At 40.0% G+C, this 15,565-nt stretch overlaps 1 protein-coding gene across 2 annotated transcripts in view; it reads left to right on the top strand.

The window, feature by feature from the left end:
• Nucleotides 1-15,565, top strand: part of NTNG1 (netrin G1) — a 308,501-nt gene that overhangs the window by 229,976 nt on the left and 62,960 nt on the right. For both annotated transcript variants that reach the window (XM_040626969.1, XM_040626970.1), the window contains exon 5: nucleotides 8,400-8,426. In XM_040626969.1, the coding sequence (XP_040482903.1) occupies nucleotides 8,400-8,426 (27 nt within the window). The remainder of the gene's footprint in view (nucleotides 1-8,399; nucleotides 8,427-15,565) is intronic.

Here is a 15,565-nt window from a genome sequence, read left to right as displayed (position 1 = left end):
AAGTAGAGCCATCCCTATAATCTGTGAGATATACCACATGTCCCCATGCTTTCCAATACAATAGACTTGTCAGAGGCAGAAGTAATAACTCTTGTGATTTTATCTTTATACACCATGCTCTTTATTTGAGACCCAGTGCGTTTTCTTGGTCTTTTCAAGCCATATATATATGCATATCAAAATGTTTTCCTTATTTTTCTACAAAGCTTATGTTTTCTCCGTAAGACATCTTTCTTCTCCCTGTTGATCTTCTTTCTATTTCTGATAGTATTCTCAGTATCCTTTGAATTTCATTTCTGTCTTCCAAGTAGATAACACCTCTGTCCAACTTCATGCTTTGTTATGATTCACTTGATCGCTATTGTCCAGATCATAATAAAAGTATCAAGCAACACTTCCTTAAATTTCTGATTGCTATGGAATAACACACAATATTTTTCTACATATAGATGCTGAAAACTCAACAATTAACCTTTAGGAATTATAACTCTAAGAAAGATATTATAATATCATTTATATCTCTGCTTCCAAAGGTGTGTTCTATGACCTTTTAAAGAATTCCATGGCAAATGAGTTTAGAAGATGCTGTAAACTATAATAACTCTAAGACATTCATATTACCTTATAAAAAACATTTGAGAATCCTGTAGTAAAGTAACCTACTTTACCCTGGATTTCCCAAACTTAACTGTTCATGGAACACTTAATAACTTTCTATAAAACACTCTTTTGGGGACCTTCTGCTCTAAACAATTTCTACAGCCTCGTGATAGAAATGTCATGAAGACAGACAGAAAGCCCATCCAGTTCCGCTGTATTCAATCTTTCACTTTCTTCTTACCTACACAGTCTAATATTCTTCAAAGAGAGAAAATTAAATTGGTCTGACATTGACATTATTTGTTTGTTCAGAAATCCAACTTGAATTGTTACACAATATCTAGGGCTCCTCTGAGTAATGGAAAGTAATTTGATGATCGTTCTATTATTTTCTCTAGTATTAAATTCGCATTGACCAATTTATATTTTCCCAGGTGTGCACATGTGTGTGTCATTATCCAGACAATTTCCTAAGTGCTTTACATGCATTAGTTCATTCTTAACTCACAACACTCTTAGTTTCATTTTATAGACGTGAAATCTACTGACTGATGGGTGCAAGTATCTTGTGTAAAGTTTCTGCTACTAGTCAGGCTGAGAAGGAGGATTTGAACCCATGTATGTCTTGAGTCCAAGGCCTGCACATTGCAGTATATTGCTTCTCAGGTCAAAGTTCAGTGACTTCCTCTATTCTCCACTGGAGTATGAACCTTTTGACACCTGCTTGAACAAGCCCGTCTTATCTAAACCTGATCTCTCCTACTTCTCTTCCTAGATTTCTGCTTGTTATTTCTTTGCCTTCAAAGGCTCCTCGTCTGCCCTTGCTTTGAATTTTCAAGCTCTCCACTCTGACTCTTCTTAGTCTTTTCCTTGTCCTTCCATCAATTCTTGTGGATTTTACCTCTTAGCGATATTGGTTTATTAGTAATCAGTCAATTACAGCCTGGAATCCTTCTCATGGATCCAGACTGTCTTTTCCAGCTGTCTACGAGAATCTCAAAGGCCACGTGCTGGGTACTGGATTTATTCCTTTCTCCAATTGCCTTTCTCTCACTCTTTATTATGATTCTCCTTTTTCATGATTGCTCCTCGATGTCAACTCCTCACTACAGCCTGCCTAGATTCTCCCTGGCAAAATCAATTACTCTTTTCACTCTAGATTCTTGATAGTGTATGTACACTTACAATCAGTTGACTTTCTATAACCAAAATTGTAATAATAATAATGGTAGCTTCTATTTATTAAGTTTACCATTGGCTTTTATACTTTGTGAAGGGCTTTAAGTGCTTTCTTACATTAAATCCTTACAACAGTCCTCATGGGGTATGTGCTATTTTTATCCGCATTTGACAGATCAGAAAAAATAGCCACGCAAAGATTAATAAGTAAGTTGCCCCAAGGTCCCACAGCGAATGCATTACAGTACAAGATTTAAACTCGTCTATCTGACTTCAAGAGCTAAAATGTTAGCAATTTGAGAACAGGACCATACTGTCTTCCTGGCCTTTATAAATGTTTGTGGAATCAACTATTTGGTGAATGAATAACTAAATCTCAATACTGCTGTAATGTGCACGTGGGTACATTGCCCTCCCATCCATCTTCCCGTGTCTCCTGGAACGTGTGGTCGTCACAGCTCAGCAGCTCCAACACAAGGGTCTTCAATCTCCTACAAGAAGAGTCAGCTATCTTGGAGGAAATAAAATGAAAGAAAAGACTGACTTTTTTTTCATGGGCGTTCATGGCTGCTCTTCACAGCCCTCCCCAACGGCATTCATGGCCTCAGTGACTTGAGCACTGTCAGGCTCTGCCCACCAGACGTTCAGGCTCAGAACCCCGATTCCATCAGCACAATAAGAGAATACTTTCCTCTCAGAGCCTTATGTATGTGAACCCAGCTGCTGGCCCAATATCTAAAACCAGAATACCAAATTACAACTACCAATCCACAATCCTTCTCTGGGAAGCTCATGGGACCGAGCATGATTTGGAATTCAAAATCATTAGAATTTTAAAAGGTAATACATACACCGTAGACGTATTATAACCACACCCACAGCACGATATGAGGTAGCACCACTTAATCAAACATTTTAATATTTCTGCAGCAAACCCATGATTATTCTCACCTCACACCCCTTCCAGTTAGGTTTGATCACCAAATTAGTTCAGAGCACATTATGTTGTGCTGCAGGTGAATTTTAGGGGGGGGGGGATTCTTAGTTTTCGGAGTTGTGTTTTTATTGTGTCTTTTTGTTTTGTTTTTTGAAGATTGGAGATAAATACAATAAATTAAGGGATAGTATAGAGTAGTGGTTAGAGGCACAAGCTCTGGAACCTGGACCTCTGGATTCAAGTCTCAGTTTCTTTCCCAACTGATAGAGAAGATCTTGGGCGAGCATTTTGTGTTTGAGTTTCCCCCATCTGTAAAATAAACCTAAGTGTTGACCTCACAGGGTTGTCATAAAACTTAAATGGATTAATACATGTAAGGTAGTTAAAACAGAGGCAGGCAATAGTAAACACGCAATGAAGTGAGATGCTGTTGTCATTATAATTTCACTGAGATCTAACATGTGGACTCATCCCAGCCTGATAAGTAAATTCTCCCTTTGGAGACAGCAACTATCTAGGGAGATAAGCTGTTTCCAAATCCCAATTTATTCATCCAGAATATGAAATAACTGTGACGATATTCATAATAGTTAAGTCCTTATGACCAGTGTATTCTCTCCCTTGTAATTAAGACTCTTTGCAGAGCCAGATAATAACCAGAGGGTTGCTTGGTGAGCATGGGATCAGGAAATGTAAATGACTCGAACGCTAATCACATAAGGCTGAAACATCCTGACACATCAGCCTCCCTAATGCCAACAGAACACTGAAGGTCTGAGAGCTTACAGGTTACCCCTCCCTCTCCCTGAGACAATGCTCGGCCAGCAGGGCTACCGTATGCCTCCAAATGCTGCTCTTTCTGTTGCCCCTTCTGATTGGCTGTTCTCCCGCTCTGCAGACATAGCAATAGGCTACGTCAGGCTGATGTCAAGTCTGTCAAGTCTGCCCCACACACTCAGGTCCTAGACCCCTTGTGTCGTAAGATAACTTTAGCTGTCTCTGATTGGATCGTCTGTATGACGGTTTCATGGTCCAGTTCTGTGAAAGCACTTTATTTCCTTCACTTCCAAGCTCCTAGTAGACACCTCACTGTACATTCTATCAACACGGTTGGACCAGGGACCGGGGCTGGAAGGACATTGGAAATAATTCCTCCAGAATACGAATGAGGCTGCAGAATGTTTTCTTCCTCATCGCCCACCTCTTCTTCGACTGGGTTTTTTGGATGCCTGCAGCCTGGCTTCTTCGGGAGATCTAGTCATCAACTTGATGGGCTTTTTTTCAAGCCATCTATCACAACAGGGGCAATATTTCCTCTCAATCTGAGGCATGCCAAATCTGTGTCCCTTCTGATTTCCTCCATGAAAAGCTGCTGACTTTGCATTGATTCTCGGAAGGAGTTATGGCTTTTAGTACTGCATCAATCTGCTTCAGAAGATTAGGATGTTTATTTCGGAGATCTCCATCATGTTGCCTAACTATGCCCCCTTTAGCCATTTACTTGGTGGGAGGGTTAGTAAAATCACAAGAAGAAGGCGAAGGAGGAGAAGAAAGCAATTATATAATTCTACTAAGTTCTCATCCATCTCATTGCAGCAGAATTCCTTTAAAACAAACATTAAAATAAATATAGGAGTGGGGAGGGCCGGTGGAGGAGGGACTAACCGTAATATAAGTGCCTGTGAGCAGAGCGCCTGCTCATTCTTTTAGCACACGAAGCCCTTTGGCTTATTCAACACGTATGTGCGTCTCTGACTGAAGTAGCATCTGTCTTCTAGAAGAAGCAGCTACTGTAAACTCAGATACCGAGTATTGCAGAACCTTCTGGAGAAGCACATACACACCTGTGCTTCCTTTCCTCAGTGCAAGTTTAGCAGTGTCTCAGGAGACAAGAATTAGGAATCACCTGTTCCAGTGTTGAATATAAGCGTGTTGACTTGGACAAAACTCTTGCTTCTGTTCGTGCCTTCAGTTTCCTCTTTTGTAAAGTGAAAGGCTCAATGAGATTATTGCCTAACTCTCTTTCTGCTCTTCATTTTTAAATGACTCTTTCTGAATTAGCTTACCTGGTATCATGCTCCCTTTCTGCCTACCTATCATCTATTTCTCTTTCACAAGTATTTTGGGGGCTGTTTCAGAGATGGATTTAATCTAAGAAGCTTAAATTTCAGGATTCCTCACTAGAATCCTTCTAAATTAAAAAAAAATCAATTCATATTTAACTTTATATTTTAAAGTTAACATTCTTTTTCCCAAAGAGAGCTCCCAGATTTGAATATGCTTTAGACCCCACAACATCTGCATTTGCCCCAGGGCGGCTTAGGGAAAAAGACAAATACGAGTAAGAGTATCCAAATAGGAGTTTAAAAGGAAAGTGTGAGGGAAGGAAGAGAAGGGAAATAAGCCAAATATGAAGTGACTTTGCCCAGTTGGCACCAGGTTGCGTTTTGAGCCTCTGCACTTTCTGGAAGCAAAGTCGCGAGGGGCATTCTGGCTGTCAGAATGGAGGAAACGTTCAGAGAGAACAAAAATACCCATTCATGCTGAACTCTGAGAAATGTTTCCGTGGAACATTTTATATGGCCCAAGATCATACTACGACCAAAAGTATTTTCACTAGGATAGAAAATTCTTGGTGACAAGTGATAAAGTTTTGCTCAAATATACATTGAGCAGCTCTTCTGTAGCAGGCATTGTCCCGGGCAGATACTAGAAATACAGAAAGGGACGAGACATGGTGACTGCCCCTCAGAGGTCTCAGGCAAACACACAAACAATTATAAATAAAAGTTGGTAAGTTTCTCGAGGTGTGCAATCACAGGGAGGGGCTAATTCACATCAGGGAGATGACGAGGAAGGGAAGAGAGAACTCCCATGCTCAATTTTAAAAGTAAAAATATTCTTTACATAATGCTTGTCACTTCACAGGGAATGTTAAAAAAAATAAAAAAATAAACTGCCAACGTGCGTGTAGACAGTTTTCCTGAGCATAATCTGACTCTCGTTCCCCCGGTGTATAGGCACTCTCGCTGTTGTAAGGTGCAGTTGCATTCACTGATTCATCCCTTTGAGACCCCAAAGACACCCACCTTTCTTGTCCTATTCCTTACGCATCTGGAAGACTTCTCATGGCTTGCTTGTAGCCTTTTTAATGGGTGCAGTGGGTTTATTAAATTCTTTAGTTGTCTAGAGGGAATGAAAAGCAAGGTGTTTGGACATTACAGTAAGGACCATTTGGGGAAAAACCGTAACATTTGAAAATATCCTAATGGGCATCGCCTAGTGTTCAGTTATTTGCTACTTCAAAAATCTTTATCCCAATGAAAGGATTAAAAATCTTTTCCAAGCAATTCCCATTTTACAGCAATGGAATAGAAAGCGACTCACCTGGCAACACCTCACAAAATTCTAAGCCACAAAATGAGAAAGAGGCTGAATTTTAAGCATCCAAAATGTTAGGTAATAGAACACATCTTCAGGAGGAAAATAGGATCTCATAATGGCCTTGCTTGGCAAGCTTCATATAGCTGCAGTGAACATTTCTGCCTGCACTGGCATCCCCAAAGGAATGGAAGCATTTCTGCATCATTCTAGAGTATTCGGCTGCAGCAAGTACTGCATCAAACAGTCTTGGGGATTTGCTCTCCATTGAATCTGGCCAAACACCCTGAGAACTTCGCCTTGCATTATGCATGGCCCTCTAACTCCCTGTAAGTTTGAAAACACCCGGAAAGTCTCTTCCTGCCACCCTAACTCCCATTCTCTTTGACGGATTACAAGAGGCAAGCAGTTCCAATGGAGCCAGATTTTCAATCACGGGGAAATTTGGAGCTTCTGCAATTGATACTAAAATTATGATGCTGCCATCATACCTCGCTCAACAGGGGATTTACAAAGGAAAAAAAAAAAAAGGAAAGATTCAGTACCACATCACTGTCACGCTGCAGCAAAGACAGTCGGCTGAAGGGGCGGGTCAGGGATTCAGCAGCCCTTTGAAGAGATTGCATTCAGCTTGAAATTCAGTTCAGAGAATAGAGTTAAAACACAGAAATGGAAATCCAGATTTCCAGTTTGGGTGGAAGAGTGATCAGTAATTAAGCTGACGCACCCTAAACTCTGTACATTTAAAACCAAGAGACTGTGAATGTACTTAATCACTAAAGACAAAATTTCATGCCTTCCCAGGTTTTTTTTAAAAAATCAGCGTAAGCTTTAATTCCTCCTTCTCCCCTCCCTATTAAGAAATAGGAAAATAGCTCTTTGGGCTCGAAATCTCTGAGTAAGGTACAATGATTAAACCCACTATGTTAAATGTTAAATGTTAAAACAAGCAGAGGGCAGTTGCTCGAAGATAAATACGAAAATAGAAGTTTAATGATTCTTACGTTTACCACCTGTTAGGAGCACACTCCAGTGATGTGGGGAACAAGCCAGCACAGCTCATTAACAGCTATCACTTATTGGCCATGTACCATGTGTCAGACATTTTTATGGATTATTTCATTCAATCCTCACAGCAGCCCTATGCAGTAGGTATTATTAACCCCTTTCAGGGGAGGAAACAGGCCTAGAGAGGCTGGGAACTTGCCTGAAATCATCTAGCTGGTCAGTAGCCAAGCAGGACTCTCACTCGGCTCTCTCTGAGCCCCATCCCCTGCTCCCATCCACACCAGGACCCACATTTAGTGGAGAAGATGCAAATCTCCGACTCTTCACCAGCAATATCTATCGTAGTGTTGCTTACTTGGTGAACTGACTGTATCAACAGCAGTAATCCATAGCAAAGACAGGTAGAGTACACACTACCCGTCAAGCCACACTTAGAGTACTTTACACACATCCATTGGTGTATCCCTGCAACAACCCTAAGAGGTACAAAACCAAGCATAAGCAACTTGCCGAAGGTCACACGGTCAGTGAGCGTAAGAGTAAACTCCAAACCCGGACAGCCTGCCTCCCGTGCCCCTGCTCTTGGCTAGGAGTTTTCAGGGGACAGACTGAATTCCTGTCCACATTTGTACCAAGTCGATTGCATTCTGCAATGGTCCCACCACCTTCGCACAACCTGTAAATTGAACCTGGGAGAATGGATGAAGTCCATGATCAATAAGAACAACCTAATGTATTCTTGAATTACTCTGCTTGATTAAGTTTCTATTACAGAGTTTAATCCACATATCTGACAAGTAAAAGAGGACTAAAAATGATGGCTCTGTGAAATTAATCAAATAAAGGGCCAAATGACTTTCAACAGCTAACATATGCATCTCATAACACATCTAAAGAGATCTGGTGCATATGTGGGTATATTTGTATGGGTCCACATAGTGTATATTTGGCGCTCTATGCCCAGAACATGAGCCTAGCTTAAAATCTGTTTTGAACCACGTACAAATGTTCATTAACCTTACAGGCAGACACAAAATGTTTGATGTCATGAAGCTGTCTTGAACCAGCTGTTGAAGTTGAGCTTTAATTTTCCAACCCTGCTAAGTTCAGGAGATCTAGAATGAAAGCAAAATGGGCTTGATGGATGAATAGATATCCTGCCTTTTCTGTGCATATTTCCTAATGATCTGAATGCTATGGAATGTTAAGTTTCTGAGATGTTTATATTAAGTTAAAGATGGCCTGTATTAATAATTGTCTAACACTTTTTCTTTATTGTTTTCTTTCTCTCCAGGTATTCCCAGTATTTCCAGTATCGGTAGTAAGTAAAAAAAAAAAAAAAAAAAAAAAAAAAAATCACCAAACCAAGTCTAGGCTAGCTTTGTTTTCTTGTTGAGCTCCTAAGATCTATTTTCCCAGTGTCCATTTCTGATGTAAGAGGGTATTTTCTTTGTGAATTGAACTGTTGTGTGTGTTCTCTGCACAGATATGGTGAGAGCACAGATAAAATAGTTAACCGATGCATAATTTCTCGTGGATATGGCAGTACCACGGCTCTCCTGACTGCTTTTGACCTTTACAGAGGTGCAATTACTTAGGTAACCATAGCTCATTTAGCAAAAATATAAACCGTCCTATTTATCCATACTTAGTAACCAACAACAAATTGAACTTTCTCCTTAGGACTGAATATGGATTTCTCCCATAATTTTTAAAAGCAGAGAATGAATACCAATGAACGCTTTAGGCATATTCATTAGAACACAATGAAAATGCCATGAAACCAAGGGGAGGGAATTTTAGTAATTTATTACACTCCAGTTTTTGTGAAGGCCTGAAAGAGGCAGGTTGGTGATCATTAGTCTTTCTGGAGGAATGAAAGGGGGAAAAAATCAGTATGTCCATTTCTCCCTCCGAAAATACAGTGATCCATTTTTTTCCTGACTACTTAGGCTTAACTTTGATAGAGAACGGGGTATAAAAAATATATGCAGAATTTAGGAATCCTGCTAGTAGAAATTCCTGCAAGAAACCTTTTAGTAGAAATAGAAGCAGTTGAAAGAGAAATCCCTCTTCAAGCCTCTATGAAACATTTCTCCAGTGCCGTTACAGAGAGCATGCTCCCAGCTCTGTAGCTCCTTGTTCACATATAAAACAATGACACCCCAACACCAAGCCTGAAATGCTCATTAAGGAAATGCCCCACAGCTTTGCAGAGCGGGATCTCACATGTTTTTACATTTCGCACCCTCTCTCTCTGATGCCTAAATCCTTTGCACGGCTGCTGAGTCACCCATTCAAAACAGAGTGCTAAGGAGGCCAAGAGTATGCACTGTACGGGAAGAGAAGAATTTTCACTGTGGTCTCACCCCTCACAGACTTCGTCATGGGTGCCGGGCCCCCCGGGGTGATTGTGGTGTAAACAGCAGCCAGTGAATACCCAATGTGCAGCTTAAATGCAAAACTCTGATAATTTGGATAAAACAACTTCCCGTTTCTTATCAATGCACAGTCAGGTCTTCTAATTTGTAAATTGAGCCAGTTTACTTAGGCCTGTGAATAGACCTGGGCGTGGATCTGCTAAGCACTAGACATGTGAAATGCCATGAAAAGCAGTGGCTTTGTAAACAGAGGTAACGTTCACATTCTTTTAGTTACCAGCCTAATGCTACAGCCTGGCCTTTATGATCTTGTTGACATGGCATCAACGCTACAGACGTGCGGGGGAAACCTTAGCTCTCAGAGTCTGTGTTCTGCTTTAGTATCTCCCCTGGCATTTGCCTAATTGTGTGCGTATATATATGTATTCACAAACATATATACACACATCCCCTACCGTGGGCTCCTTTCAGGCCTTGACAATTTCATTTACATATGCATCTTAGAACAAAAGGGGACCAAGCGGAAGCCAGCTGAGACTGATTTTTAAGGGCTGCCCAGGCGGTCTGACCTGTCAGATATTCAGAAATGGATGCATGGGAAGTAGTTCTTTGGCGCCCGGGGTGTGTTTCTGTTCGGAGTGTCAGTCGTGTGTTGCATGGAATTTCTGACTGTATTGCTCACTCGACATCTCATCCGGCCGCCTCCACCACGTGCCCCATCTCGGAGCATCAGCAGATGTTGACCTTCTACACACTGAGTCAGGCAATTCCAGTTTTGTTTTGCTTTGGTTTTTTTCGAAAATCGGTGGTGACCTGAAAGGATGCTTTGTTGTGCCTTTGGAAAACACACCCACCTTTATTATCAGGAACCTGGGAAAATTTAACTCCTTAATACCTAACCGAAACCCACTAGCAAATAAAATGATAGCTTGTAACCTGCCATCCTTATGCCTCTGGCTGCTCTGCTTGGAGGGCAGTGGGTGTTCCCTCAGATCTCTCTAGCAAACAGGGTGTAAAAGCTGCCAGGAGTCACCCAACATCACACACAGCTAGCTTGCCGATTGCTGGCTTTAAAAGTCAAGAGATTTACGATAAAAACCATCAAACAGGATAGTATCTTCTGGGCTGCTTAAATAGCATTCGCGCCTTCCCTCTTTGTGGGCTCATAAGGTACTCACTGGGTGCTCTAGCGGATTCCTTTCCTCTCCAAAGGGCAAGAATTTATGCATCGATGACTCGCTGCTTACTCTAGAGGGAGCAGGAATGGGTTTCCAAGGTATAAGCCAGAGAAGAGGGAGTTGCTTGGATTTTTAACTAAGTTTGGGTGTTTGCCAGGGCTTTCCCCCTTATCCCAAAGAAGAAATCAATGAGCATAATTCCACCCAGTATATAGACAATGCCATTATAACAGATGTAACACCCGTGAGACTCTCATCATCAAAGCATATCTCAAGGAAAGTGAACGATACATACTATTGATGTAAATTATTGATGTGTGTAACCATCAGTTCACATACATATGCTATACACACAATGACTAAAGATTCTGGAGCCCTAATAGATTTCATTATCGATCCCAAACTGTCAAAACCGGTATTAAGGTTCAAATGCATGGACAGGGTGGTCATCCTTTCCGATCATCTTCTAAAAATGTTTTTGAAACAAAATTCCCATTAAGGTCATTTGTACCCGCTGTTGTCTACTTTTTAGGAAATAGGTTTCCCAATCATTTCTAAGGTTCTTGATTTAAAACGTGGTCATTTGATGTGCTTTGGCCATGGCTGAAAAAATACTGGTGATATTGTCGGCAATTAATGAATCCCAAAATAGATCTATAGTCATTTGAGCCTTGTGATCTCTGTTTTTACTTTACCGAATGTGGCAGTAATTCATTCAGGTTTCATTTTTTTATGTATATAAAATGTATCACACACTTAGAAGTAAACATTCACAATTTTATCCAAGTGAACATTTGTTGATGCTGATGATGCAAATTAATAGTTGGTTTGGTGTGGATGTTTTTGCTAGAGCGATAAACTAAGCATTACCTTCTAGCATATATTATCTGATCCTTAGTCCTGAAAAGCAAGTGATTTCACTAATTATGTTAAACAGTATACTAGAAAGACCACAATTAGAATAAGAACTGGCCTAATGTGCAAATAGCTTTGTGTGGGTGATTATCACTTAAGAAAGGAGATGGCAGTTGACTCAGAGATTGAAGGTAGGCCAGCCCCTGACATGAGAGATCACATCAGGAAACACCATTTCAAACAACTTGACATTTTTTAATAAATAAAAATATGTCTTAGAATAGCAACAAAAGAGAAATGAAAACATTCTGTGAACCCAAGTATACATTATTTCTTTAAGTTACTTTTAAGTGATTGAGGTCACAGTATATAAAGCCTAGAATATTGATGGAGGTGTTTGGCCGTCCCCTCCTCTCTACCTCTTTCAATTACAAATAATGGTTCACTTCAGGGAAATATTCCATTTTCCTGTTTTCTCTTATAATGAGCATTGCCTTCATCCTGGAGTTAAAACTTCATCCCTAATTTGATTTAATTGACAGGACTGTTAAACAGGGGAAGTGCTACCCGCAGGGATCCATCAGCCTGGTGAGAAAGCCCAGAGATGTTTTCTTACTTGAAAATATTTGATGCCAGTTGGAGACCTTGTAAAAGTTCTTTTCCAGACAGCATCCAAATATTTTTGTTCAGTACCCATTTACTGTAGAAACCTGGATCGTGAGGAAAACAACAAGGTTAATCATTTTCCTACCCAAGGGTTATTAATAATCATGTTCATGCTATCCAAAGAGCGGCAGTGTTTGTTTGTTTGTTTTCCCCTTCGCTTTAATACTTCTAAATCCCCCAAATAAAAGTTTCATTTGAATTGCCCTTTAACTAATTAGGTTTTATATAATGAGGAAGAAATGATCAGGCTAGTGTCGCTGTATGGCAAATTGCATGGTGTGCTACATTAATTTTGAACTGTTTGCTGATGTTCTGCAAGGAAAGCTCAGGTCCCAGGTGAAATGCCTTTGGGACTTTGTTATATCATGTGCCCAGTATCCTCATCACAGATCCATTTCATATTTGTGTAACTAGCATTTCACATTCATGAAACCTTTGTGGTTATCCTAAAATTGAATGAACATTAGGACATAGCTGCTGCTTTAATCCTGAAGAATACATCAAATATTACAGTGAAAGAGGGGCAAGTACTCCCTACCTAAAAAAAGAAAACAGAAAAGGAGAGGTTTAGTAATGTTACCAACAGTTGTCCACTTTGAGGAAATTGATTTTTTTTTCATGTGTTAACCTCTTCCCAGGCAAAGCTTGAATGTCAAGCCACTTTTTAAGTGTGAGCTGCTATCTGTACCTTTGCTGCTATCTCTGTGTGGGGCATTGGGAAATTCCTAGCTTAAACAAAGATTCGCCAAGATCCCTAAATGGTTCCATGATGAACCTTCAAACGTGTAATCATGAACTTCTGCACTACGTGCTTGGGTATCATTGACATCTTCTTGGAGTATCAGGAAGGAGCTGGCCAGCTATTGCTTCACTTCCTGGGAAGAGTTAGACAGCTTTTGCTCAGAACTGGAGAGAGATGTTCCCTCACGTCTACAGAATTCCATTTTACAAATGGTGAATCAGGCTCAGCATGACTGAGTAACTTGACCAATATAATCCGATGAAAAAGGCCTGTCTGACTCCAAAAGTTATGCTCATAACGTTATACCAAATGGAAGAAGCTAGAAAGAAGAATTTTGGATTTATTTACTCTTACTGCAGACTTTTTCCAATCCACCACACTGCACCTTAGACCTGTTGATCCCCGAATTGACCCATTTTTGTGCGGGGAAATTTAGGGTCCTGGAGGAAAATAGAGGTTCATTTTCTGGTACCTCACGGTGTTGTCAACAGAAGTTACAAACATCATGCGTGAGGACAGGGGTAGGGGACTGTGACCCTCCACCCCATTAATATATGTCCTTCCTCTACCACTAAACATCGTCAGTGTTCTGAGGAAGAGGGGAAATGTAGACATGTCAAGTGTAGTATAGAACATGAGACAGCTTATGAAATTTGCTATGGAAATCGTGAAGTATGTTTGTACATATTGTATGACAGTAAAAATCCAATTTTTTTTTTTTATCAAATAGTCACTCATAGCAAAAATAAAATGCTGTATGCCATCTCAAGGGCAGGCCCACCACTATCACAGTAAGCTCTATCTTCCCCACCAGTTTAACGACACTGTATTCCTGAGGGTGGGCAGCTTGCTGTGAAGATGGTAAGATTACCTCCAAGGCCCTAGGGATTTCTCCTGGAGAGCTTTAGGGTTTTCTATAGATTCCTTTCTGGGCATCAATAATGTTTCCAGATTCCCTGAGTACTAGCAGCAGTAACTATATAAACCCAAAGAGACCTTGTGACTTTGCCTCTGCCTGATATTTTCCTCACACACTCCCGGAAGAAGAACGTTTCCGGAAGGCTCACTAACATCCCCTCAGCAGTGGCTTTTCATATCCATGGTGGCACCCTGTTTCCCACCGTATTTTAGAACCAAAAAATTAAGTAAAAAATTAGTATTTTTAGGAAACGTAAAGATCACTCATCCAGTGCCATCATTTTACAGATAAGGCAACTAAGACTTAAATGAATTGTCTAAATCATCTGGACAATTTCTTAGTTAGGACTCTTCACATTGTACCATGAGATTAGAATTCACCTTCTCACTTGATGAAACTACCAAAGTATGAAATTCTACATGGTATACCATTCTAGAAAAGAAAAAAAAAGATGGGCGATCACGGTCACAATTTACTCTGTTTTTAAAGGGTGCCCACAAAGTAAGTTATAAGCTGCCTACAGTTCATGCGAAGGGAGTGCCATGGATGATAGAGACAACTTAATACTCTAAAACAACCCTACCTCTAAAGCTTTCTTGATATGAATACAATGTTTTTAGCCTTCTGTTTCAAGCTTGTCTTGTAGCTTGAGAAACTATGGCATCAGCAATAGATGGTCAATTTCAGCAATTCCAACATAGCTCTCTCCAACGTATAGCGCAGAGCTTTCCTTGGGGTACAGAGGAGAAAAATTTTCTTCCAAAGTTTCACTTTCATAACTAGAATCTCAGTTTTTCTGATTCACAAAAATGAGTTTGAGGTGCCACAACCAAACTGTCACGTAACAGTTTTCTGAATTCTCTCCCTAATGAGAAACAAAATTCAGATAGGATATATATTTGATTTATAGAGGAAACGGATGTGCTTCAAACTGAAAGAAACTTGAAAATTAACATTTTATCTTTAAATATTAAAAATCAAATCTTTTTCACAGTATCCCAAAATCATTTCTATTGCTTTCTGAACAATAGTATTAATCAGTGGAGGCCCTAGAACTATACTATTCCCTAAAGTAAACTATATCTTAAGTGAGCTTTTTTTACATATCAGAATCATTCACTTTGGGAATAATTAAGACTGCAAAACATAGGGGAAGCACTTTATTTTCTCTACTTCAATTCGGCAAGAACTGTTAATACTACAGTAATCTGATTTTTATTACAACAGCAACCACAAATGGGATAATAAGAACTAACATTTATTGAATGCTCACTACAATGTCAAGTAAATATTAACTCATTGAGTCTTGAAAGCAACCAGCAAAATAATGGCATCATCTCCATCTTACACATGAGAAAGACAAAGAGAAGTTAAGGAGCTTGTCCAAGTGGTAAAACTGGGATTTGAATCCAGCCCGAGCTCTACTTACATGCACCAGATCTTTAAAAAAAAAATCTCCCCTAAGTAGATATTTTCCAAGCTTCCCATAGATGTGCTTTGAAAATTCAACAATGACAATAGAGTAGCATCTGATGGACATTCCAGATATTTTGTTTCTTTTTAGGGGGACAGTTGTGGAGTATGTGGTTATGGTCTCCATACTCCTAGAGCCCGTCTTTGGAGTCCAGTCAAGGAGATCATCAAGACAAGTCCATCCCATTTTCCCAGATGTATTGTGCCAGCCTTAAGAAATAGGGATTTCCATAAACGGCTATTCAT

This window comes from Ursus maritimus, unplaced genomic scaffold, assembly GCF_017311325.1.
Source record: "Ursus maritimus isolate PB19 unplaced genomic scaffold, ASM1731132v1 scaffold_12, whole genome shotgun sequence".
Classification (NCBI taxonomy): domain Eukaryota; kingdom Metazoa; phylum Chordata; class Mammalia; order Carnivora; family Ursidae; genus Ursus; species Ursus maritimus.
This window is presented reverse-complemented; position numbering and strand designations above follow the sequence as displayed.